Genomic DNA, 23647 nt, shown 5'->3' on the forward strand with positions numbered 1-23647 from the left:
GTCCCTAATGATGGATGCTACCTTTTTGCCTTTTGAAGATAAGGTTTATTTAAGAGGCTTGTCTGTGTTCATGCTTCTCAGAGCTATAATATTTAGGACCATTTTCAAGCTTGGAGTTTCCAACATGCTAGGATGGATAATAGGACTGAGAAATTGAACATATTCCTCCTCTGCCATTCATTATCAACTTCAGTCATTCCTGGTTTGCGTGCAGCAGAGGTCAGTCTTATGGATTCAGCTAGTACAGCAGCCAATCACCAAGATAATGCAAGTTTGATAATCCGTTTAAGTAAATTTATCTCATTTAAGATAGAAGGGGCACCAGCATTTGGCTTTAGTCTACCTGATGGCAGAACCTCATCTGACAGTTCTGCATTCAATTCCACTGCCAGCACCTCACTTAATTAATAAAATCTCCTATTCAATTTCTTAAAAGTGCTCCAACTACCCATTTTTTCCAAGAGTGATATCCCTGCAGTTCTAAAAACGTTGTCAATGAAGTAGAATTGAAGGCAAGTGATGTAGGAGATCATTCGCCCCACGTGATCTACACTAGCCATAAGATGGCTTGTCCTCCCACCCAGCATTGTGGGCTGTGGCATTTAAGGGATACCTGATACTTTTTAATAGTGATGAAGACTTCTACCTCCACTGTTCTTCAGGCAATAAGTTCTGGACCCCTTCAACATTTTGTGTAAAATAAAATCTGCTTAACAAGCACTCAGTTTCCCCCCACCCCCATACCAAACTTCATCATTCTGTCAATTATCTTGTACCTATGGTCCTGCTAGATTTCTTTACAAGGTAAACTTTAAAATAATTTTATACATCTTGATTAAATCTCTCCTAGGTCATCTCAGGTTCAAAGTAAACAACCCCAGAACTTGTACATTTCTGCAATCTTTCCTGTACTATCACTTCCTCCCTATGGTGTAGTAAACAGAACTGTTCTTAATACTGATTGAATTTTTTGAAGATGTGACTAAACACGTTGATGAAGGAAGAGCAGTAGATGTGGTGTATATGGATTTCAGCAAGGTATTTGATAGGTACTGCATGCAAGGCTTATTGAGAAAGTAAGGAGGCATGGGATCCAATGGGATATTGCTTTGTGGATCCAGAACTGGCTTGCCCACAGAAGGCAAAGAGTGGTTGTAGGCAGGTCATATTCTGCATGGAAATTGATCACCACTGGTGTGCCTCAGGGATCTGTCCTGGGACCCCTACTCTTTGTGGTTTCTATAAATGACCTGGGTGAGGAAGTGGAGGGATGGGTTAGTAAATTTGCTGATGACACAAAGATTGGGGGTGTTGTGGACAGTGTGGAGGGCTGTCAGATGTTACAGCGGGACATTGATAGGATGCAAAAATGGACTGAGAAGTAGCAGATGGAGTTCAACCCAGATAAGTGTGAGGTGGTTCATTTTGGTAAGTCAAATATGATGGCAGAATACAGCATTAATGATTAGTCTCTTGGTAGTGTGGAGGATCAGAGGGATCTTGGGGTCCGAGTCCATAGAACACTCAAAGCTGCTACGCAAGTTGACTCTGTGGTTAAGAAGGTATACGGTGCATTGGCCTTCATCAATCGTGGGATTGAGTTTAGGAGCTGAGAGGTAATGTTGCAGCTATATAGCCCTGGTCAGACCCCACTTGGAGTACTGTGCTCAATTCTGGTCGCTTCACTACAGGAAGGATGTGGAAACTATAGAAAGGAAGAGATTTACAAGAATGTTGCTTGGATTGGGGAGCATGCCTTATGAGAATAGGTTGAGTGAACTTGGACTTTTCTCCTTGGAGCGACAGAGGATGAGAGGTGACCTGATAGAGGTGTACAAGATGATGAGAGGCATTGATCATGTGGATAGTCAGAGGCTTTTTCTCAGGGCTGAAATGGCTATCATGAGAGGGCAGAGGTTTAAGGTGCTGGGGAGTAGGTACAGAGGAGATGTTAGGGTTAAGTTTTTTACTGAGAGAGTGGTGAGTGTGTGGAAGGGGCTGCCAGCAACGGTGGTGGAGGTGGATACGATAGGGTCTTTTAAGACAGTGGTCCCCAACCATTGGGCTGCAAAGCATGTGCTACCAGGTCGCGAGGAAATGATATGATTTGGCGGTATGAAGCGATATGAGTCAGCTGCACACTGCAGCTGAGTCATATTGCTTCATACCGCCAAATCATATCATTTCCTCGCAGCCCGGTAGTTGGGGACCACTGTCTTAAGAGGCTCCTGAATAGCTACATGGAGCTTAGAAAAATAGAGGGCTATGGATAAGCCTAGGTAGTTCTATGGTAAGGAAATGTTCGGCACAGCTTTGTGGGCTGAAGGGCCTGTATTGTGCTGTAGGTTTTCTATGTTTTACTCAGTTTGTGATCTAGTTCACATGGCAAATATTGTGGCATGATCTTCCTTTCTTTGCTGTAATCATTCATCTACTTTCTGCTGTACTGCTGAGTTGCACAACTATTTTCAGAAATCTGTTTTTGTTCAGTTCAATATCCTGATAAAGGATCTTGGCCTGAAATAGTCGGCTCTTTATCCTTTCTATAGATGCTGCCTGACCTGCTGAGTTCCTCCAGCATTTTGTGTGTGTTGCTCAATATCCCATTGTTTCTTTGTTACTTCAGATTTCCCAGAAAGTATCGCATCTGTAGTATCTTTACTATTGCTGTTTATTAAGACAAGGTGGGAGTTATTAACAGGCACCTTTTATTGAACCCAGCATACAAACAACAAACCACAATATAAGTTCAATTTCTAAAAGGACACTTACACATTTAATACTACAGCAGTGGCTTTCCAATTTTTCCTCTGGTTGTTCATCAGTATGACCTAACACGTTCTCCAGTTTGTGAACTGGTGCCTATTAAAAGAAGGAGTTGTTGGCCCATATTGTAACATATCCCTACACTTTGAAAGCCAATGAATTATAATATACTATTTATTGTTTTTCCTCACACGTTTCTGAATTGACTTTCCTTTGTCACTTTCTAACCTTCAATCTCAGCTATTCTGTTAAATTTGCTATCATCTGCAAGCTTGTTTATCGTGACTCTCACATTTAAGTCAAAATCATTAATATATATATCATGAAAAACAAGAGACAGAGAGCACTTCAGAAGCCTTCCATTCCACAAAGTATCCATCTATCATATCAATGGATTTATCTAAGGCTTATCTTGCTTTAATAAATAAGTTAATTTGGCCTAACCAATGTCCTACATATAACCATATAACAATCACAGCACGGAAACAGGCCATTCCGGCCCTCCTAGTCCGTGCCGAACTCTTAATTTCACCTAGTCCCACCTACCTGCACTCAGCCCATAACCCTCCACTCCTTTCCTGTCCATATACCTATCCAATTTTACCTTAAATGACACAACTGAACTGGCCTCTACTACTTCTACAGGAAGCTCATTCCACAAAATGTTCCATAAATGTTAACTTTACATTGTTTTTTATTCTTCTGAACACACCCTAGTACTCTTCATGGCCTTATTAACTAGTATTGTTATGTTTTAAGCTTATGCATCTGTGGCCTCTGTTCCTTTGTTTCTCTACCCTACTTCCTAGAAGTTTAATTTAATTTAATTTTAAATTAGGAGATGAAAACCTCAGAGGAAGATATGGTGGATGGGGATCAACGCAACTTTGTATTCTACAAGAGAAGAATCCATCAAAATTCATGTTTCGAATCTGCGTTGGCACAGAATCACTATCTCTGTACAGTACCTGAAAAGGGACTTTTTAAATTAGGGTTGAAGGAGTTCATATCCAAAACCGATGAAACGATACAGATGCACGTGGAAGTGTGACCAAAGAGCATTTGGACAAAATCTTCTGAAACCAAGATGCCAAGAGCAGTTCTAAATCTATGATGAGACAATAGGTGTTTTTTTTTAACTGTTTATTGTATCTGAACCTTTTAAGTATATCTGACCTTCCCTCATGCTAATATCACAAAGAAACAAAGACATTGAAAAAAGCATTCATTTTCCAGGTCTAGGGGTAGATGGTGTGCATTTATTTGAGGAGTTCCTGTAGGTGCTGTCCTCCTTTTCGATGGCAGAGGTCATGGGCTTGATTGTAGTCGATGTAATTTAATGGCAGTGCATTTTGTAGATGATGCCTACTGCAGCTGTTGTGTGCCGGTGATGGAGGAAATAAACATTTAGGGTGCTACAAGTCATCTGGTTTGTCCTGAATGGGGTGGAACTTCCTTTTTGTTGGGCGAGGTTTTCATCCAGGCAAGGGCACAATATTCTATGTACTCTTAACTTACACTCTATAGATGGGAGAAATAGTTGTTCGGCACTGTAAGGGACCCTACCAGGTATCTTCTCCTTTAGTAACAATATTTAATTGCCTGGTGTTGATGGTGGATCACGCAGCTACTGAATGGCATGGATGCTACATTAGCTTCCTCCCTTATGGAAGTGGGTCTATGATCAATTTACACTGGCTTATGCTACTGCTATACGGTTTCAGTGAAATGACCATGTAAACAAGGTTGTTGAATAGGAGCATTTAAAAAATGGGAACACAGACAAAGGAAAAAGAGCTGTGAAATGCAGAGCAGGAAGACATAATTGCCAGGTTAGGCTATGCATATCGTCCACTTTAAAGTGGAACAAAATAACAAGCTCAGCCAAAATCACAGATAAGTGAGAGCTGTTGATTTGGGAGTAGAGATTGTGAAGTAATCTGTAGGAAATAACCAAGTTCTTAGTGTAATGTTACATCCTTGTTTGAAAAGGATTGTAGAGCAACAATTTTACAGGTGCCAGGCAAATAACCTCTCCCTCAATGTCAACAAGACAAAGGAGATGGTTATCGACTTTAGGAGAGCTTGCACCACTCTTTACAGCAGTGAAAACTGTGAAAAAGTTTCAAACTCCTGGGACTGCACATCTTGCACAGCCTCTCATGGTCCCAGAACATATTCTACACAATCAGGAAAGCTCACCAATGCCTCTACTTTATGAGGAGATTGAAGAGAGCTGGACTTTGCACATAAATACATCATTCTACAGATGCGTAGTAGAGAGCATTCTAATAAGCTTAATCACTTCATGGTATGGAAACTTCGCTGTGGCAGACAGGGAGGTTCTACAGCAAGTACCCAAAACTGACCAACACGTTACTGGCACCAGCTCCCCCACCATCAAGGACATACATAAAGGTGCTGGAAAAGGGCCAGTAATATCACGTAGGATCCCACCCACCCTGCTCATGGTCTGTATTTCCCACACCCATAAGGGAGGAGGCTACGTAGTATCCACACCAGGACGACGGGACTCAAAAACAGTTGCTTTCCCCAACCAGTAAGGCTGATCAACACCACCACCCACTAACCCACCCTTCCACACCCCCAACCACCACTTTATCATTTTCTGTCTGTTACCTTATGTGCCTAGCGTCACTTTATGGGCATACAATCAGTCTATATATACACAAGCTATCTTGTGTATTTATATTTAGTGTTTTTATACTATTATTATGTTCTTTATCTTATTGTATATTTTTTGTGCTGCATCAGCCAGAGTAATAATTATTTTGTTATCCTTTACAAAAGTGTATTGGGAATGACATTAAACAGTCGTGAATCTTGTTCTCTCCTTCTCAATCTGAAGGGTCTTTGATCTGAAATATAAACTACTCCTCTTCCCACAACTGTGCTTCAACAGCTGAGCATTTCCTGCATTTTTTGTTTTAATTTTGGATTTCTGTAGTGTTTTTCTGTATCTCTCTGCCAAATGTCTCAAAATAAATGACAATGCTTGCAAACGTTTTGTACCCAAGTTGAATTCTGTATACACAGCACCATCACCAAAACTCTTACCCACCCTAACAACACCTGATGCCACTTCTGTCTCAGCTCATTTGCTCAAACTCTAATTCACCTCATTATTACAGAGACATGCTCTTGAATTAAATTTAATCAGTTCTAGTAATGTACATTAAGTGCACATTATACAAATATGCTTATGTGATGTCCTTAATGATTATTAAAAGGCTGTGGCTCTGTTTACTCTCCTCTTGAACAAAGTATTTCTGTTCTTGAATTAAATCCAAATCCCAGGTTAGATATTTCTGCATTTAATTGAACACCGCTTTTTCAATACAGAGGCAGGATTTTACTGCTGGAAGTGCTGTCTTTCAGACAAGATCTTAGATAAGAGTCTTGTTCTTTCAGGTTGATCATAGTCAATTCCCAAGGCCAATTAAGTCTAGCTCCGAGAGGAATAAACTGGTGTAGGGTATTCAAAATTAATGCACTTTTTTTAAAAACACATCTTTCACACTAAAAGTGTTGCTTTAGTTATTTTCAAAAAAAGCATGCAGTAAATTTAAAACTTCAGCCCTCTTGCATCTTAGTAGGTAATGAGGTCAATCTTAGCAAGCTTCAAAAACAGTGTTGAATCCATTGACTGTCTTGAATTGGAATGACCACTAGATTAACAATATTATTTCCACCCGAGGCTTAAGAGTGTGATTGAGTACAGAATATGCCAGTTCTGTACAATGTGAAGCTAATCACATAATCATTTCGATCCCACCCACGTATAACAAGATATGACTCCATCCTTAATCATAGCTATCCTTTGCAGATTAATATTTAAAAAACTATTTAAACAAAGATTCTTAACTGAGATGTGAGTGAAGACCTGTTCTGGAGAAAAACACAGTGGTTGGTGCATAAGAATAAGAAGTCTTTTAATAAGTTGAGCATAGTTTAATTGTAACTTGCTCTCAACTGCCACAGGAGCATAAAAGCTCAAAACTTCTACAATTATGTACATAGAATCAACCATTTCTACAAATATTCTGGTAACAGCTTGCACATATTTGACAAAATCCTTCAATATTTTCCATCTCTAGGGTTGTTAATTTTACAATTACTGAAAAAGTGACAAAGCTTGAAGGGATAAATATTATACATTTACACTGGTCGAGATACTGACTATTAAGCAATAACATAACAAATAAATGGTTTCTCTCCACCCAGTCATGATATTAATTCTATAACTGAACAATTTCCCTTGAAGTCTGCTGTAACCATAATATATACCTTGTAAACATCTATGGAAATAATGACAACAGAAGGATTTTTTTTTTCTTTTCACTGGTATCACAATATAGATGTTACTACACTGCAAAAATATTTGTGGTCTGATATGGTATATAACTTCACCACGAAGTTCAAGCTGTTCAATGCAAATTTTCTAGATTAATAGACTGGTTGAAAAGTTTTAGATGTCCCACATCAGGTTTGCATGAAAAATTTTCCAAATTTTAAAAAAAGAGCAAGAATAACTAACATCCAAAGCAAACTTCTAATTGCATTTAATAACCTATTTACAGGCACTACATAATTGCACTCTACAATTTTTCTGCAACATAATTATTCTGAATACAAGATTATGTTCTTCTAAAGCACTTCATCTAACATGCTGAGTCAGAATAAGATTCCTTTAAAATCAAGAACTCAAATTTTTATTCAAATTAAATCTTGTATGAATGGATATAACTGCAATAAACATAGTACATTTTTTGTATCCACAAGGAGATGATATCACGAGTTCAGGTTTTTGGAGATTCTTAGGCAAATCTTGTGTACTGTTATGCACATCATCAGGAACTCATTACTTTCTTGCACTCCTCCCCACACACAGTAACGTAAAATCTTTTCAGGGTATTTCCCAATTCTGAACTTCAATTTTGATTCCCTCTAATGTAGAAAATTACCCAGTGGTTTTGTTTGTGATTCTGTGTTCGGGATGAAATAATGTTAACAGAACAACTTTAAGAATTCAGAACAAACTTTATGTAAATTTAGTTAAATTTCAACAGATACAGTTAGTTGCTATCATCTTCCAAGTTACACTTGTATCATACAGATGGAATGATATCTTAAACCACAGGAGTAATATGTTAATCCTGCCTTACAATGCTGAGATCAAATCTAATGTGTTCATCTTTTTACACATAGTCAGATGGCTTCATCCACTTCAAGACTTTTTGGTATTACAGGTAACATCACTAATCACACCATTAACTCTAATAGTATCCTACAGATTTAAATAATATTGGCATTATCTGATGGAATAACTGAAAAAATATATTTTCAATTGAAGGTTGAGAAACATTTGTAACAATAGTACAATTAACCACTCCCCCCACCCCCCAAAGAACATCACGGCTGGTTGCTTTGTCAACAACAATACTACTTTTCCTTTCTACTTTTGTTTTGGGATCCAAGTGCCTATTTTTTTTCATACAACTCTGGAAAGGTAAGGTCAGCTGGTCACACAAGTTAGGGGTTATTATAATAGCTGAAGAAAATCTAATCCTTGAAAAACTGTGGAAAAAGTCCATCTGGCATAAATTTGGACAACATGTGTATAACACTCTTTCCAGCCTTGCACTTAGCTGACACCTTCAGGATGCCCCAGGTAACTTCCAGACAATAAAAGTCTAGTCGTCGTAGAAACACAGCAACACACACTGCACACACCAAAAATAGCAAGAACATCAACAATTTGTTTTATTAAAAATCTCTAGCAAGGTAAAATTTAAAAAGAAAATAAACCAAAATTAACAAACTTCCTTTTATCAAAAAGGTTTTATGCCAAGGAACGGCGAAGTTGCTGTGTCAAGTAAATGAAATTTTTCTATTCTTGGAACCCAAATGCAGTGAAACACTCCAGGAATAATTCCACACGAAGATTCCCATTATTGTTCAAATATGTTTGCCTCCTAACCCAATACCACCTTCTCTTCTGGCACACTACATCCAATGACATAAAATTATACATCATTCCATAGCATGTATCAACAATTTGTTAAGTCATCTAGCAATTATAAAGTTAACTGTTTTAATAGTACTGCATTATAGTCAAATTTGTAATGTAGATCTATCCAAAATCATATCACATCAGATGCATTGGGAACAGGGAATATGCCTTCTTCCCCCCACCCCCATCAGAACAATTAAATTTGGAACCTAGGCTAAAAACAAAAAAAAAACAAATGCTGAGTTAGGATATCCACATCCTACAATGAATGCTTTTGATTACAGAAGATATCATTTCAACGAGCAAGACATGCCTCAATATTTGCACACAGACTTCCACAGCATCTAGATTTGTTTTGCAAAACAATTAATACTAGAAAAGTGTCACTAATAGACTTTTTTCTTCAATAATGAGACTAAATAAAGAATTTGGAAGGCAGATCCCCATGGTTTAAAAAAACAGCAAAGTTAAACAAATTCAGACAAATCTAATTACTGTTAAACTTTTATTATCTAGTGATTAACAAGACTTAGATTTCTTTCTGCATTGCGCAATTATAACTGATGAATTTGGGAGGAAAAGCTAATGAGGAAGAAAGTAATAAAAGATTATGCAAATCAGTGAAGTCAGTAGGATAGGTGATGGTTCAGATCAAGCATAATCTTGCACAAAAAAGGCCTGTTTTTCTCCTGTGGAAAATGCAAAATAAAACTTAAATGACTATTTTGCTATGGTTTTGCATATGATTCTAAGTTTTGGCCAATGTACACAGCAAGCCGCGTCCCTAGTGATCACTGATTTAATAACATGCACGGTAGGAAGAGAAATGAAATTAAAGCGCAAGTGCAAGATATTCCAAAGACTGATGGAACAACTGAATAACATAAGGCAACATCTGCGATCAGTGTAAACATGGCTTAAAATTACATTCTGAAATACATGTCCTTCCCTAGTGAAATTTTTCTAAAGAAATCACTGTTGTGATTTGTCAATTTTTTTAATTAAAGCAACCCCAGAAGTTGAAAGAATAAAGCCAAAATCAATTAGAGGCTCCAAAGCATTGCCACTGCTTTGCAAATCCCCACATCGTGATAATTGAAGTAGCATAGCCCAGCGAAAGTGACAGCTGACATTATCTGGAGGCCCATCTTGGCCAGCTTCACTTTTGCCTCTCCATGTACGTAATCTGTAATTATTTGCCCAAGGCCCCTAAAAGGAAACAGAGCGGTTAAAAATGGATTAATATGGGAAATAAACAGGTATCGGACTTGCACAAAATGATCAAATGATTGCTTAGTGCATCCATTTTTGCATTATTCAATGAATCAGCCCATTTTCCCCACACGGAATATTTGAATAATAGGTGGTGCTGTGGTGCCAATACTCTGATGTTAAAATCTTTACAATTTAAGCCCATAAATTAATAACCAGTATTTTGAGCAATCACTATAACATTGGAAAGTCTGATTAAATTATGAAGAGGAACTGAAACCATAACAGCAACGCACACACAAAATGCTGGAGGAACTCAGCAGGTCAGGCAGCATCTATGGAAATAAATAAACAGTCAATGTTTCGGGCTGAGATCCTTCTCCAGGTCTGAGAAGGAAAAGGGAAGATGCCAGAATAAAAAGGTGGGGGGAGAGGAAGAAACTTGCTGGAAGATGATAAGTGAAGCCAAGAGGGTGGGAAAGGTAAAGGGCTGGAGAAGAAGAAATAAAATAGTTAAGGAGAAATAAACCTCCAAGAGGACCACAACCTTATCGTGGTTTGGAGGCTTGCATGCCACAATGACCCAGAGAACTATATTGGCTGGAGTCAGGACTTCATGTTTTGGCTCTTGGTAGGTTCAACCATCCCAAACAGGTCAAAGGGTAGAGGCCAGATTAAGTGTGGTCCACTAGTCCTCCAGGTTTGGAATTAGCTCAGAGAAACAGTCCTGACTGGTAAAACAAAATTGTTACGGAAACAGCAATGAAGAATCCTTCTACATCTGAGTGTGACGGTATTCCTGAGTCTCCACCTGGGACTTGCATGACTGACAGTAGTGAAAACTGAGAGGAAGGTACTGACACGATGAAGGAAGCCCTGAACACTGTCAGAGATGGAGGACCTTTATTGCTGCCCTAAACACCAGCGGCATAATGAGTAGTAAGTACCAAGCTAAGAATGGGTGGGTGGGTGGGGGAAGAAACTGTTTACTGGAAGGGAAAAAAAATCAATATTCATGACATCGGGTCAGAGGGTATCCAAACAGAATATAAGGTGTTGTTCCTCTACCCTGAGGGTGACCTCATCTTGGCACAAGAGGCAGCCACAAACCGACAAGTCAGAATGGGAACTGGAATCCAAATTAAAATGCTTGGCCACTGGGAACATTTCTCTTTCTAGTAAACATATTCCACCCCCCCCCCCTTTCCTTTATTCTCCACTCTGACCTTTAAAATCATCTCACCTGCCTATTACTTCCCCCTGGGTCCCCTCTTTCTTCCCTTTCTCCTATTGTCCACTCTCCTCTCCTATCAGATTCTTTCTTCTCCAGCCCTTGACCTTTCCTACCCACCCGGCTTCACCTATCACCTTCCAGCCAGCCTCTTTTCCCTCCCCCCCCCCCCCCCCACTACCTTTTTTTCACTCTGGCATCATACCCCCTTCCTTCTCAGTGCTGAAGAAGGGTCTCAGCTTGACACGTTGACTATTTATTCTTTCCATAGATGCTGCCTGACCTGCTCAGTTCCTCCAGCATTTTTTGTGTGTTGCTTTAGATTTCCAGCATCTGCAGACTTTCTCTTGTTCATAAAAGCACCAGCTTAGGTTTAAGATTCAAGATTGTTTAATGTAAATTTCTTGAATTTGCTGTACACAAGTATAAGGAGAACAAAATAACTGTTCCTCCGGATCTAATGCAACGCAGACCAACAAAAGCAAGTACAAAAAATACACAACATTAAGAGATACAAAAGGGACAACTGGGAGTGGTCTGCACTATTCAGGTAGAGCCACCAAATTGAACACTTAAAACTGTAGCAAATGGGCTATGTGATATCTACATGCTAACATTGGATTTAACACCAAGGCAAAAAGATAGGAGTCAAAAGATAACCAAATGCAGTAACACTGTAAGAAAGGGTATAAATCAACAAATACTAAAAAAAGGGGCATATAAACAAACAGTATAATAATCGTGGAGGACTGTAACCTTCATGTAGATTGGGCAAATCAAGTTGGAAAGAGTAGCTATAAAAATAAAATTATAGACTGCATCTAAAATTGCTTTGGATCTAATTACACTGGACAACAAAGATTTGGCTTCCTGAATACTTTTGGGTGTATCTTATGGATTATGGGCTACCAGTCATGAAAATCACTGAGAGATTTCCTTTTCATGCACCATTTTTTTGGAAATTGCCTATATTTGTTATTTCAATTCATAATTCAAATCAATTAAAATGTTTTCTATCTTGTCCAGGAATGGCTAGACATGCTTAGGCAGGGCAGATGCTGCGTGGCAGGACAGGTTTTATAAAGGCTATAAGGCATTATGCACATATCTTTCTGTACATTGCGTTTACATGTATATCAGTTTGTGATCACGTTGATACGCATGCTCTGCATGCATAGCATATTGTGTGTACTCATTATACCCATTTTGTTATTTCCGTAAGACCACAAGATATAGGAGCAAAATTAGACCATTTGGCCCATCAAGTCTGCTCCGCCATTTCATCATGGCTGATAAATTTTTCCTCCAGCCCCATTCTTCTGCCTTTCCCCATACCCCTTCATGCCCTAACCAATCAAGAATCTATCAACCTCTGCCTTAAACATACATAAAGACTTGGCCTCCACAGCTGCCTGTGGCAACAAATTCCACAGATTCACCACTCTCTGGCTAAAGAAATCCCTCCTCATCTCTGTTCTAAAAGAACACCCCTCTATTCTGAGGTTGTGTCCTCTGGTCTTAGACTCTCCCTCCATAGCATACATCCTCTCCACATCCACTCTATCAAGGCCTTTCACCATTCGATAGGTTCCAATAAGGTCACTCCAAATTTTTCTGAATTCTAGTAAAAACACAGAGCCATCAGATACTCTTCATATGACAAGCCATTCATTTCAATTCATAATTCAAATCAACTAAAATGTTGCACACAATGTAAGCTGTAAAGTTTTCTATCTTGTCCAGGAATGCCTGGACAAGCTTAGGCAGAGTGGATGCTGCGTGGCAGGACAGGTTTTAGAACGGCTATAAAAACATCACGCACACACCATTCTGTGCATTGCGTTTACATCTGTTTGCGATCACGTTGACGCGCATGCCATCGCGCATAGCATTTTGCGTGCGCTCATTATAATAAAGTAATTGTATTTTCAGAAGTACTTGTGATAGCAAAATGTCTCACCATTGCTGCAACAGCCGCAATACTTTCTGTAATATCTGTGGCGAGTATGTGCTTAAACCTCAGATGGCGCATGACTGCTCTTAAGCCTATGCACACTATTTCGCGTGTAAAATTGGAGACCAAGCCAAGGCCTGGGCTCCTCACATTTGTTGCGCAACATGCACTGCTGATCTTAGAGCTTGGCTCAGAGGTACTTGGAGATCAATACCATTCGCTGTCCTGATGATAGTGAGAGCAAAAGGATCATGTGACAGACTGCTCCTTCTGTCTGACCAGTGTGTCTGGTTTCTCTGCCAAAAACAATAAAGTCATTGAATATTTCAATCTCCCGTGAGACCTGTGCCGCATGACGATAGCCTTCCAGTACTAAAGACACCAGAGATATGGTGTGTCGAGGAGGCAAACAAAGATGCCATGATGCACAAGCCAGGAATGGAAAGCAACACTGATACAGATTTTGAACCCTTTATGTCAAGTGAGCCTCACTTGATAATTCAATCTGAGTTAAATGAGGTCAGACACTTGGGTTTGTCAAAAGGTAAAAGTAGGATTACTGGGTTCAATACTGCAAGGATGAAATGAATCTGTTGTTACCAGGTACAAACATTTCTGTGAAGGATTTAGATATTTGTGACAGACGTTTCCCAGAATAACTGATAGCAAGATTAAGGAACGTATTTTTGTTGGTCCACAAATCGAACAGGTCATCAATGACAAGCAATTCAAAGAATTTCTCATGGGACTGGAGAAAATCACATGGATGTTGTTGAAAATTTTCTTGCCAACTTCAGAGCACCAAACTACATTCAACTGGTTGAGAACATGCTTCAAGCATACAAAACCGTGAAGTGCAACAGGTCACTAAAGATTCTTTTTCTACGTTCAAATTTAGATGTCTTCCTTGCAAATCTTGGTGCTGTCAGTGACGAGCATAGTGAAAGGTTTTACCAGGACATTGCGGCCATGGAGAAACGGTATCAGGGCAACTGGAATCTATGAATGCTGCTTGATTTTTGTTGGCCACTGAAGTGAGAAGTCTCAGACACTTGAGGACAAACGAAAATCATCAACAACACATTTTTAGCTTAATTCAACTACTACAAAGCGTCAGCACCATTATGCAATTAAACACACTATATTCAATAAAAGTTAATTTCTTGTTTCTCTAAATTCAGACATGATTAGTCATCTGAAATTAAATTTGTGTTCAGCAGCACTTTTGAAAAAGTTTGCGGTCTAATGTTATGGGTAATGAGACAGGTTCACTGAATAACTTCAGGAAACAAATGACTAAGTAATGCTCATTGCACAATAGAATCTTTTAAAAATTCAATCTCAAAGGGAGAAACTTGAGTCACACACTTTGTTAAATTTGTATAAAGGAACAGAAGGACAATAGAGTTGGCTGAAGTGGATTGGGCAGACAGATAGCGGAAAAGACATTAGGTAAATAGTGGCAGACATTTAACGAGATGATTTATGACTCTGAAAAGATGTATTACAGCAAGGGCAAAAGATGGGAGGAATGAACCAATTAAGATAAGGAGGCAATAAAATGAAAGAAAATACATGAGGTGGCAAAATTCAGCAGTTGAGCTAAAGACTGGAATAAATTCAAAATCTAGCAAAGGAGATCAAAAGAATGATAAAAATAAATCATGAATGTGAACTAGTTAGGAACATAAAAGCAGTCAAATAACAGCTTTATTCAACATATAAAAAGAAAATGGGCCACGTAAACATAAGTGCCTTAGAGAATGTGATTGTAGAAAAAGTCAGGGAAACATGGAAATGGCAGATGAGTTAAGCAGACATCTTGCATCAGCCTCCACAGAAGGTACAACAAACATTTAATATTGAACAATGCCAGTGACAAATTAAACACTACAGAAATTCTACTGCCCTCACTGTGCATATGGGCACAGTTATGCAGCGAGCTAAAGAATTTGTCAAAAATCACCCAAGATGGAAGCTTTCTTTCAGGGTTTTTAAATGAGATTTTTTTTTCCAAATGATATCGCTATTTCAAGGGCAAATAGAGAGTCGATGGAGATGAATGTTTTTCCACCGTGTGCTTCAAATCAGAACTTAAAAACTACAATAGCTTACGCATTGTAAGTGATGTTCAAAGTGAATTGTGCCTCTAGAGGCCAGAACAGAAAAATTCATAGACAAGATAATGGGGTTAATGTCCCCTGCATCTGAGGATTCCAAAATAAGTGGCTACCAAGATAATGGATGCATTGGTTGTAATTTTCCAAATATCTTTATATTCTGCAGAAATACCACTAGATTGGTACACTATGACATCCCTATTCAAAACATGGCAAAATGCCAGTTAGCCAAATGTCTATTGTTGGAAAATATGAGAATCAATTACTTCAGAAGTTATAGCAGCACATTTGGAAAATCATAATCAAAACACGCATAGTGAGCATGACTTAATGAAGAAATCCTGTCTGACAAATTTAGCACTTTTTGAGGAAGTCTCGACCAGAATAGAAAGATGAAGACTTTTACACGTATTTTGGATTTCCACACGTTCAACATGGTCCTAACAAAAGGTTAAAATCATAAAAGATAACTTAGTATTGAAAATAATATATAGGTACAGACTAAGGATTAATTGACAGGTAATATCAATGGAGTTTCATGGGGATTAGTACTGAGACTGCAACTGATTGCAATGTACATTAAGCAACTTGGGGAAAGGAAGTGAACATATGGTAGTTAAGTTTACAGACAACACAAAGTTAGTGGGAAAGCAAGTTACAAATAGAATACAAGGAACTTGGGGATATTCTTCGGTTGAGTGAGTGAGCAAAAGGTTGGCATAAACAGTGTAATATATTTTGCTGATTAACGAATAAAAGTGTAAAGTTTTATTTAAGTGAAAAACTACATAAAGCTCGAGCATGAAGAGCTTGGAGAATCTTTATAAACACAGAAAACTTATCTGCAATAGATAAGAAGGCAAATCATACCGCAGAGGCACAATGTACTACTGAGACTAACAGTATTGTGAACAATTGTGGGCTCTGTATACAAGGAAAGTTATTTCACTGCTGTTGATTCAAAGAAAGTACACCCAGATATGGAAGGATGGTCCTATACAGAAAAGTTAAACAGGTTGGGTCTCTATTTGTTCGCGCTTAGAAGAATGGCAACCAATCTTATTAAACAAGTGACTTGGGAGGTTTGACAGGGTAAAAGCTTAGGAGAACGTTTCACCTTATGGGAGCATTTAAGACTAGTGAGAATGATCTGAAAAATAATGGGGTGTCCATTTTCAATTGTTATGCCTGCAGCCCCCTCCTTTGTGAGAATCACAAGATCACTATTGGGTTGGGTCAGGGGACTCAGGAAATGAGAGAGAGACGTGCAAAATGCCTCATTCCCCGGCGATGTAAAACTACGAGACATGGCCATTGTCTCCTGGAGACAATGTTTGTGGATTGGGGACTATGCTACGTGCACGCCCTCGGGCAAAGGGGGCTGGTTGAGAGAGAGATTGCATCATCCCCAACCTGATTAACATCTACGACCCTGCGAGTCAGGATAAAAGAGGGGCTGTAGGAACAGCCCCTCAGACGCACCAGAAGAAACGCTAGCGATCTCGTAATAGCGGGAAGCCATTTGAAGGAGGCCACGTGCGTTCAGTCCCGTTGCCTGGGATTGGTGGCTGATACCACGGAAAACGGCTTTTAACTAACAACGGGGAAACCAACTCCCCCGACTCAACGGATTGGCATCATAAAAGACCTGGGCAAGTTTAAAACCGTCTCTCTTAAACCCAAAGAGCTGCAGCTTGAATGACAGTGACTTTTATATTTCCATCGGACAATACGTTATCCCCTAGACAACGATAGAGCTATTTCTTATTGATCATTATTACATCCGCGCTTTTAGATTTAGTACTGACGACGTATATTATCTGTATGTTTGCATTAATCTTATTTTGTGCCCCTTTATCAATAAATACTTTTAAAAATAGTACCATCAGACTTCAACGGACCTCTCTATCTTTGCTGGTAAGTGACCCAGTTACGGGGTACGTAACACAATACATACATTTAATGTCAGAGAAATGTAAACAATTTAAGACTGAAATTAAAAATAATTTATTTTTTGTAATTCTTTTCCAGAAGCAGCAAAGTCCTTGTGTGTATAAGATAGAGATTTGAAAAAAAATGTAAATCATGGACAAGGTGCGCCAAGACTCTGTTCCTATGCTGTACATATTTATCATTTTACGTTTTAGAGGGGGGAAAATAAGGGATAAAGCAAAAGGGTAGGAAAGCAGACAAAGGAATGTCAGATTCCCGGCACATTGCAATTTTGTGATGGAGGAAGACCATTCAACTTTGCTGGAGAATAAAAGAGCACTCAAGTGATTCAAGGAAGTCTTCATGGCAATTTTTACTGACACGAGTTTGACTTCTGTCTTCCATACCATCAAAATATAGAAAAACAGGAAGAAGGGTGAATGGGAAAACTGCTAATTTCCATTTTATCTCTGATAAACTTAGCTTAATTAAACTTGTTCTAAAGTAATGGTTACCATGAGTGACTATATATTCAATAAAATAAACTTCTTGGGAAGATAAAAATAAATATGTAACAAGGTGCAAAACACTGCTCTGTCCAGTATGCACCAATTGTTCTGTAAATGCTAAGGACAATTAGGTGTGATAGAGACAGATTATTGCAGGCAAATAGCTTGGAGATGAACATCATAACATCTGTTTAAATAGGATTTTACCTTCATAAGTAACACTGATGGCCATATTTTATCAATATGTAAATTACTGTTTTAAGACAAAAAATTTCTTTTAGTTCATTTTACAGGATCTAGGGGTCACTGATGAGGCAAGCGTTCATTACCCATTGCTGACTGCCCCAAGATGGTGAACCAACTTCTGAAACTGTTGCAGTCCTCCTGAAGTCATACTATACTGTTGAGTCAGGAGCTCTAAGATTTTAGCCCACAGAAGATAAAGAAATGAAAAAGTGCCAACTGACGTTATTTTAATGTACTAATTTGGTGCACACAAATTAAAACAACCAATATGAGATACAAATATCAGAATGCATCATTCAGCCCCATTCAAAATTTCACATCTTGACTTGGGATTCAACAGAATCCTTTATCCCCTATGAGTTTCATTTTTCACCATCACTACAAACTTCTCCAGCTGCAGAACCTTCAGAAGTCTCTGCATTCACCAGTTTAGTTTCACCACCCTTTAAGCAATGAACTAAAGCATAACAATGGCAACATGAAAATTGGCTTTTTTTTACTATGATTTGATATGACTTACCTTTATAGACACCTGCCAATGAAACGCATTTCTCTCCCTTTCCTATAATCTGAAGCTCTTTTACATCTCCTGTTTATTTTCTCTGTTGCAAGGAGAACAATCGAGCTTCTCGAATATCACCACATAACTAAAATTATTCATTCGTGGTGTAGCTTTATTTGAAGAGTGTATCATGACTTAAAAATTAATTTAGAAAAATTAAATCAATAGAAGCAGCTTATTAGATGACTTTTAAAAAATCTTACCAGTGGCCATGGAGAGTGAGGGCTGCAGCCAGTGAATAATCCATGATAGATCCCGGATAGACATAGGCAGCAGGAAAAAGGCTAAGTAAGACTACACTCAACATCCGTTCACTGGTCCAATGCAGTGAAGCAGCTTTTGAACCAGCTACGAGAGAATGAAGCAAAGCATGAACATTGTATATCATAACGTTAATGACAAAATACACAATTCTCTCATTTCAAATCATAATCATAGCATACATCAACTACAGTAGGACATACACAGTGAACAGCATGGGCCTGGGGAGTGTTATTGAGCAGTAAGACCTCGGGGGTGGAGGTATAAATTTCCTGAAACTGGCAACACAGGTAGACAGTGATGAAAGTGATGTATGGCATGTTTGCTCTTTTTGGCCATGATATTGAGTATTGGAGTCATGTTACAGATGAGTAAGTCATTGGCTAGAGTATTACCTGCAGTTCTGGTCACCATTTTATAGGGACAGTGTGATTGAGTTAGAGAGGATGAAAAGAAGATTTACACAAATGAAGCACATGAGCCCTGCCGAAACTGTACGCTTTTCCATAGATATTGCCTGGTCCGCTGAGTTCCTCCAGCATTTTGTGCATGTTGCTCGGATTTCCAGCATCTGCCGATCTTCTCTTGTTTGTGAAACAGTGTGGCTTCCCTAATGAAACCAGTTGAGTATAAACAGATGACGTCCTGCAGACAGTTCACAAAACTACTACTTTTACTTCTTTCAAATAAGATTCTGCTACTAAGCTGTGTATGATTGGAACCTGTGGTGTACATTTTGATGGTGTTTTTTGAGCCATTTGAGCAATCTGGCACTTTGCTGTTTATGAGCAAGTTCGGCGAGGTTAGGAGCAGAGTGTACAGCCTGGAAACTGGGTGTGAGCCCATGATCAACTCCATAACTTCTCGCCAATTGAGGTGTCAAGCAGGTTTGAAGTCGACAAAGACGACAGCCGGAGATGGGTGGGTGTTCAGTGTCGTCTACATGGATTTGACCGGTCTCACTAGCTCCTGTCGGAGGAAAGTGCAGGAATTTTGGGATCCATATTGCAAGGATTGATTGGTGAGGCTTGTGGCTGTGGACTCATTTTGGGGGACTTTAAAATTCATTTTACATGTTTTACTGGATTCTGGTTGCTGTTTGATGGGGTAATCAACCGACTGGACACTTTAGTGATTAGTACCAACTTTTCTCTTGTTTTAAATTCCAACTTGATGAATAACTTAAATTTTAAATCCCTAGCCATAATGATTTAATCTGATTTCATACCTCTGGGTGCAGTATTGCTCCAGTAACCTACCCACGTTGCTATCACATCTCACATCTTAAGATCTGATCAATAATCACTTCAGATTTCAGATAGCTGGAGGACAAGTGGTCAAATAAGGTTTAATATAGCTGTTTACTTTTTTCTGAGTGGTGGCTCCCAAAAAACATTTCCAGTCTAGAAGTTTCGTCTCACGAAGCGGCCATTGTCAGAGTGGACTGAGTCAGAGTGGGACGGCTTTGGCTCAGCAGGCAGAGGCAAGGGTAGGTTCCGGTAAGAAGTTGTTGTTTTTTCTCATTCAATTTCTTTTTTAACTGGTAAGTTTAGAGAGAATGCCAGGCAGGATGTTGGAATGCTCCTCATGCAGGATGTGGGAAGTCAGGGAGACCTCCAGTGTCCCTGACAACACCTGCAAGAAGTGCATCCAGCTGCAGCTCCTAACAAACCACGTTAGGAAACTGGAGCAGGAGCTGGATGACCTCCGGATCATTCGGGATAGTAGTTTCAGGGAAGTAGCTACACCAAAGGAGCAGGGCACAGGTAATTGGGTTACCATTACGTGAGGGGAGGGGAAAGGACAGGCAGAGCAGGGCTCCCCTGTGGCCATTCCCCTCAACAACAAGCATACCGATTTAGATACTGTTGGGGTGGGGGGGGGGGGGGGGGGGGGGGAGGTAATGACTTACTTGGGACAAGCTGCGGCAGCCAGGTCTCTGACACGGAGTCTGGTTCTGCAGTGCAGAAGGGAGGGAGGAAGAAGAGGAGAGCAGTAGTGATAGGGAACTCCATAGTCAGGGGTACAGACAGGAGATTCTATGGTCGTGACAGAGACTCCCGGATGGTTTGTTGCCTCCCGGGTGCCAGGGTCAGGGATGTCTCTCATCTTGTGCACAGCATTCTGAAGTGGGAGGGCGAGCAGCCAGATGTCATGGTACACATCGGTACCAATGACGTAGGAAGAAAGAGTGAGGAGGTTCTAAAGAATGAGTATAGAGAGCTTGGTAGGAAGTTAAAAAGCAGGACCTCGAGGGTAACAAGCTCAGGGTTGCTACCTGTGCCACGTGCCAGTGAGGGTAAGTGTAGGATGCTCTGGAGGATGAAGAACGTGGCTGAGGAACTGGTGTAGGGGGCAGGGTTTCAGATTTTTGGATCATTGGGACCTCTTCTGGGGCAGGTGGGACCTGTACAAGAGAGACGGGTTACACCTGAACTACCCGGGGACCAATATCCTTGCAGGGAGGTTTGCTAGAGCTATTGGGGAGGATTTAAACTAGGTTTGCAGGGGGATGGGAACCAGAGTGCCAGAGCAGATAGTGGAGCGGGGGTGAAAATAAATGATGTTAAAAGTTCGTGCAAAGTCAGAAATAGAACGTTTGTGTGTGGTGGTAATAATCTTCTGAGGTGTGTCTATTTCAATGCAAGGGGTATTGTGGGGAAGGCAGACGAGCTGAGGGCATGGATTGACACATGGAATTATGACATCATAGCCATTAGTGAAACTTGGCTACAGGAGGGGCATGACTGGCAGCTTCATGTTCCAGGGTTCCGATGTTTCAGACGTGATAGAGGTAGAGGGATGAAGGGTGGGGAGGGGGTGGCTTTGCTAGTCCGGGAAAATATTACAGCAGTGCTCAGACAGGACAGGTTAGAGGGCTTGTCTACCGAGGCCATATGGGTAGAGCTGAGAAACAGGAAAGGTATGACCACATTAATGGGGTTGTATTATAGACCACCCAATAGTCAGCGAGAATTGGAGGAGCAAATCTGCAGAGAGATAGCAGACAACTGCCGGAAACAAAGTTGTGATGTAGAGGATTTTAGTATTCCATATATTGATTGGGAATCCCATACTGTTAAAGGTCTAGACAGGTTAGAGTTTGTAAAATGTGTTCAGGAAACTTTTCTAAATCTATATAATATACATATATAGGTACCAACTAGAGAGGATGAAATATTAGATCTCCTATTAGGAAACAAGTTAGGACAAGTGACGGAAGTGTGTGTAGAGGAACACTGGGTCTAGTGATCATAACGCTATTAGTTTCAACTTGGTCATGGATAAAGATCGATCTGGTCCTCGGGTTGAGGTACTAAACTGAAAAAAGGCCAAATTTGAAGAAATGAGAAAGGATCTAAAAAGTGTAGATTGGGACAGGTTGTTCTCTGGCAAGGATATGATTGGTAAGTGGGAGGGCTTCAAAGGAGAAATTTTGAGAGTGCAGAGTTTGTACGTTCCTGTCAGGATTAAAGGCAAAATGAATTAAGAATAGGGAACAAACACAAGGAAATCTGCAGATGCTGGAAATTCAAACAACACACACAAAATGCTGATGGAACACAGCAGGCCAGGCAGCATCTATAGGAAGAAGCACTGTCGACGTTTCGGGCCACCAGCATTTTGTGTGTGTTGTAAGAATAGGGAATCTTGGTTTTCAAGGGATATTGGAAATCTGATAGAAGAAGAGAGAGATGTACGACAGGTATAGGCAACAAGGAGCAAATAAGGTGCTTGAGAAGTACAAAAAAAGCAAGAAAATACTTAAGAAAGAAATCAGGAGGGCTAAAAGAAGACATGAGTTTGCTTTGGCAGTCAAGGTGAAGGATAATCCTAAGAGCTTCTACAGGTATATTAAGAGCAAAAGGATAGTAAGGGATAAAATTGGTCCTCTTGAAGATCAGATTTTTCAGCTATGTATGGAACCAAAACAAATGGGGGAGATCTTAAATGGGTTTTTTGCATCTGTATTTACTAAGGAAACTGGCAAGGAGTCTATGGAAATAAGGCAAACAAGTGGTGAGATCGTGGAACCTATACAGATTAAAGAGGAGGAGGTGCTTGCTGTCTTGAGGCAAATCAGAGTAGATAAATCCCCAGGACCTGATGGAGTATTCTCGCAGACCTTGAAGGAGACTAGAGTTGAAATTGCAGGGGCCCTGGCAGATATATTTAAAATGTCGGTATCCACGGGTGAGGTGCCAGAGGATTGGAGGATAGCTCATGTTGTTCTGTTGTTTAAAAAAGGTTCTAAATCCGGGAAATTATAGGCCGGTAAATTTGACATTAGTAGTAGGTAAATTATTGGCAGGAATACTAAGAGATAGGATCTACAAGTATTTGGATATACAGGGACTTATTGGGGAGAGTCAACATGGCTTTGTGCGTGGTAGGTCATGTTTAACCAATCTATTAGTTTTTCGAGGAGGTTACCAGGAAAGTGGATGAAGGGAAGGCAGTGGATATGCTGTCTACATGGACTTCAGTCAGGCCTTCGACAAGGTCCCGCATGGGAGTTTAGTTAGGAAGATTTAGTCGCTAGGTATACATGGTGAGGTAGTAAATTGGATTAGACGTTGACTCAATGGGAGAAGCCAGAGAGTGGTAGTGGAGGGTTGTTTCTCTGAGTGGAGGCCTGTGACTAGTGTTGTGCCACAGGGATCAGTGCTGGGTCCATTGTTATTTGTCATCTATATCAATGATCTGGATGATAATGTGGTAAATTGGATCAGCAAATTTGCTGATGATACAAAGATTGGAGGTGTAGTCGACAATGAGGAAGGTTTTCCAAGCTTGCAGAGGGATTTGGACCAGCTGGA

The 23647-nt window shown here is 39.8% G+C and overlaps 2 protein-coding genes across 3 annotated transcripts in view; one reads left to right on the top strand and one right to left on the bottom strand.

The window, feature by feature from the left end:
- The window catches only part of LOC140716888 (interleukin-18-like), a 48760-nt gene extending 42971 nt beyond the window's left edge, over positions 1-5789 (top strand). For both annotated transcript variants that reach the window (XM_073029921.1, XM_073029922.1), the window contains one exon: positions 3605-5789. In XM_073029921.1, the coding sequence (XP_072886022.1) occupies positions 3605-3817 (213 nt within the window). In that variant the 3' untranslated portion in view covers positions 3818-5789. The remainder of the gene's footprint in view (positions 1-3604) is intronic.
- A 2018-nt stretch (positions 5790-7807) lies between these two features.
- Positions 7808-23647, bottom strand: part of sdhdb (succinate dehydrogenase complex, subunit D, integral membrane protein b) — a 30027-nt gene continuing 14187 nt past the window's right edge. Inside the window, exons 3-4 of the mRNA XM_073029924.1 lie at positions 18770-18914; positions 7808-10009 (exon numbers count right to left, since the gene is read on the bottom strand). Of these exons, the coding sequence (XP_072886025.1) occupies positions 9844-10009; positions 18770-18914 (311 nt within the window). The 3' untranslated portion in view covers positions 7808-9843. The remainder of the gene's footprint in view (positions 10010-18769; positions 18915-23647) is intronic.

The sequence above is a fragment of the Hemitrygon akajei genome, chromosome 26 (genome assembly GCF_048418815.1).
Source record: "Hemitrygon akajei chromosome 26, sHemAka1.3, whole genome shotgun sequence".
NCBI classification, from domain to species: domain Eukaryota; kingdom Metazoa; phylum Chordata; class Chondrichthyes; order Myliobatiformes; family Dasyatidae; genus Hemitrygon; species Hemitrygon akajei.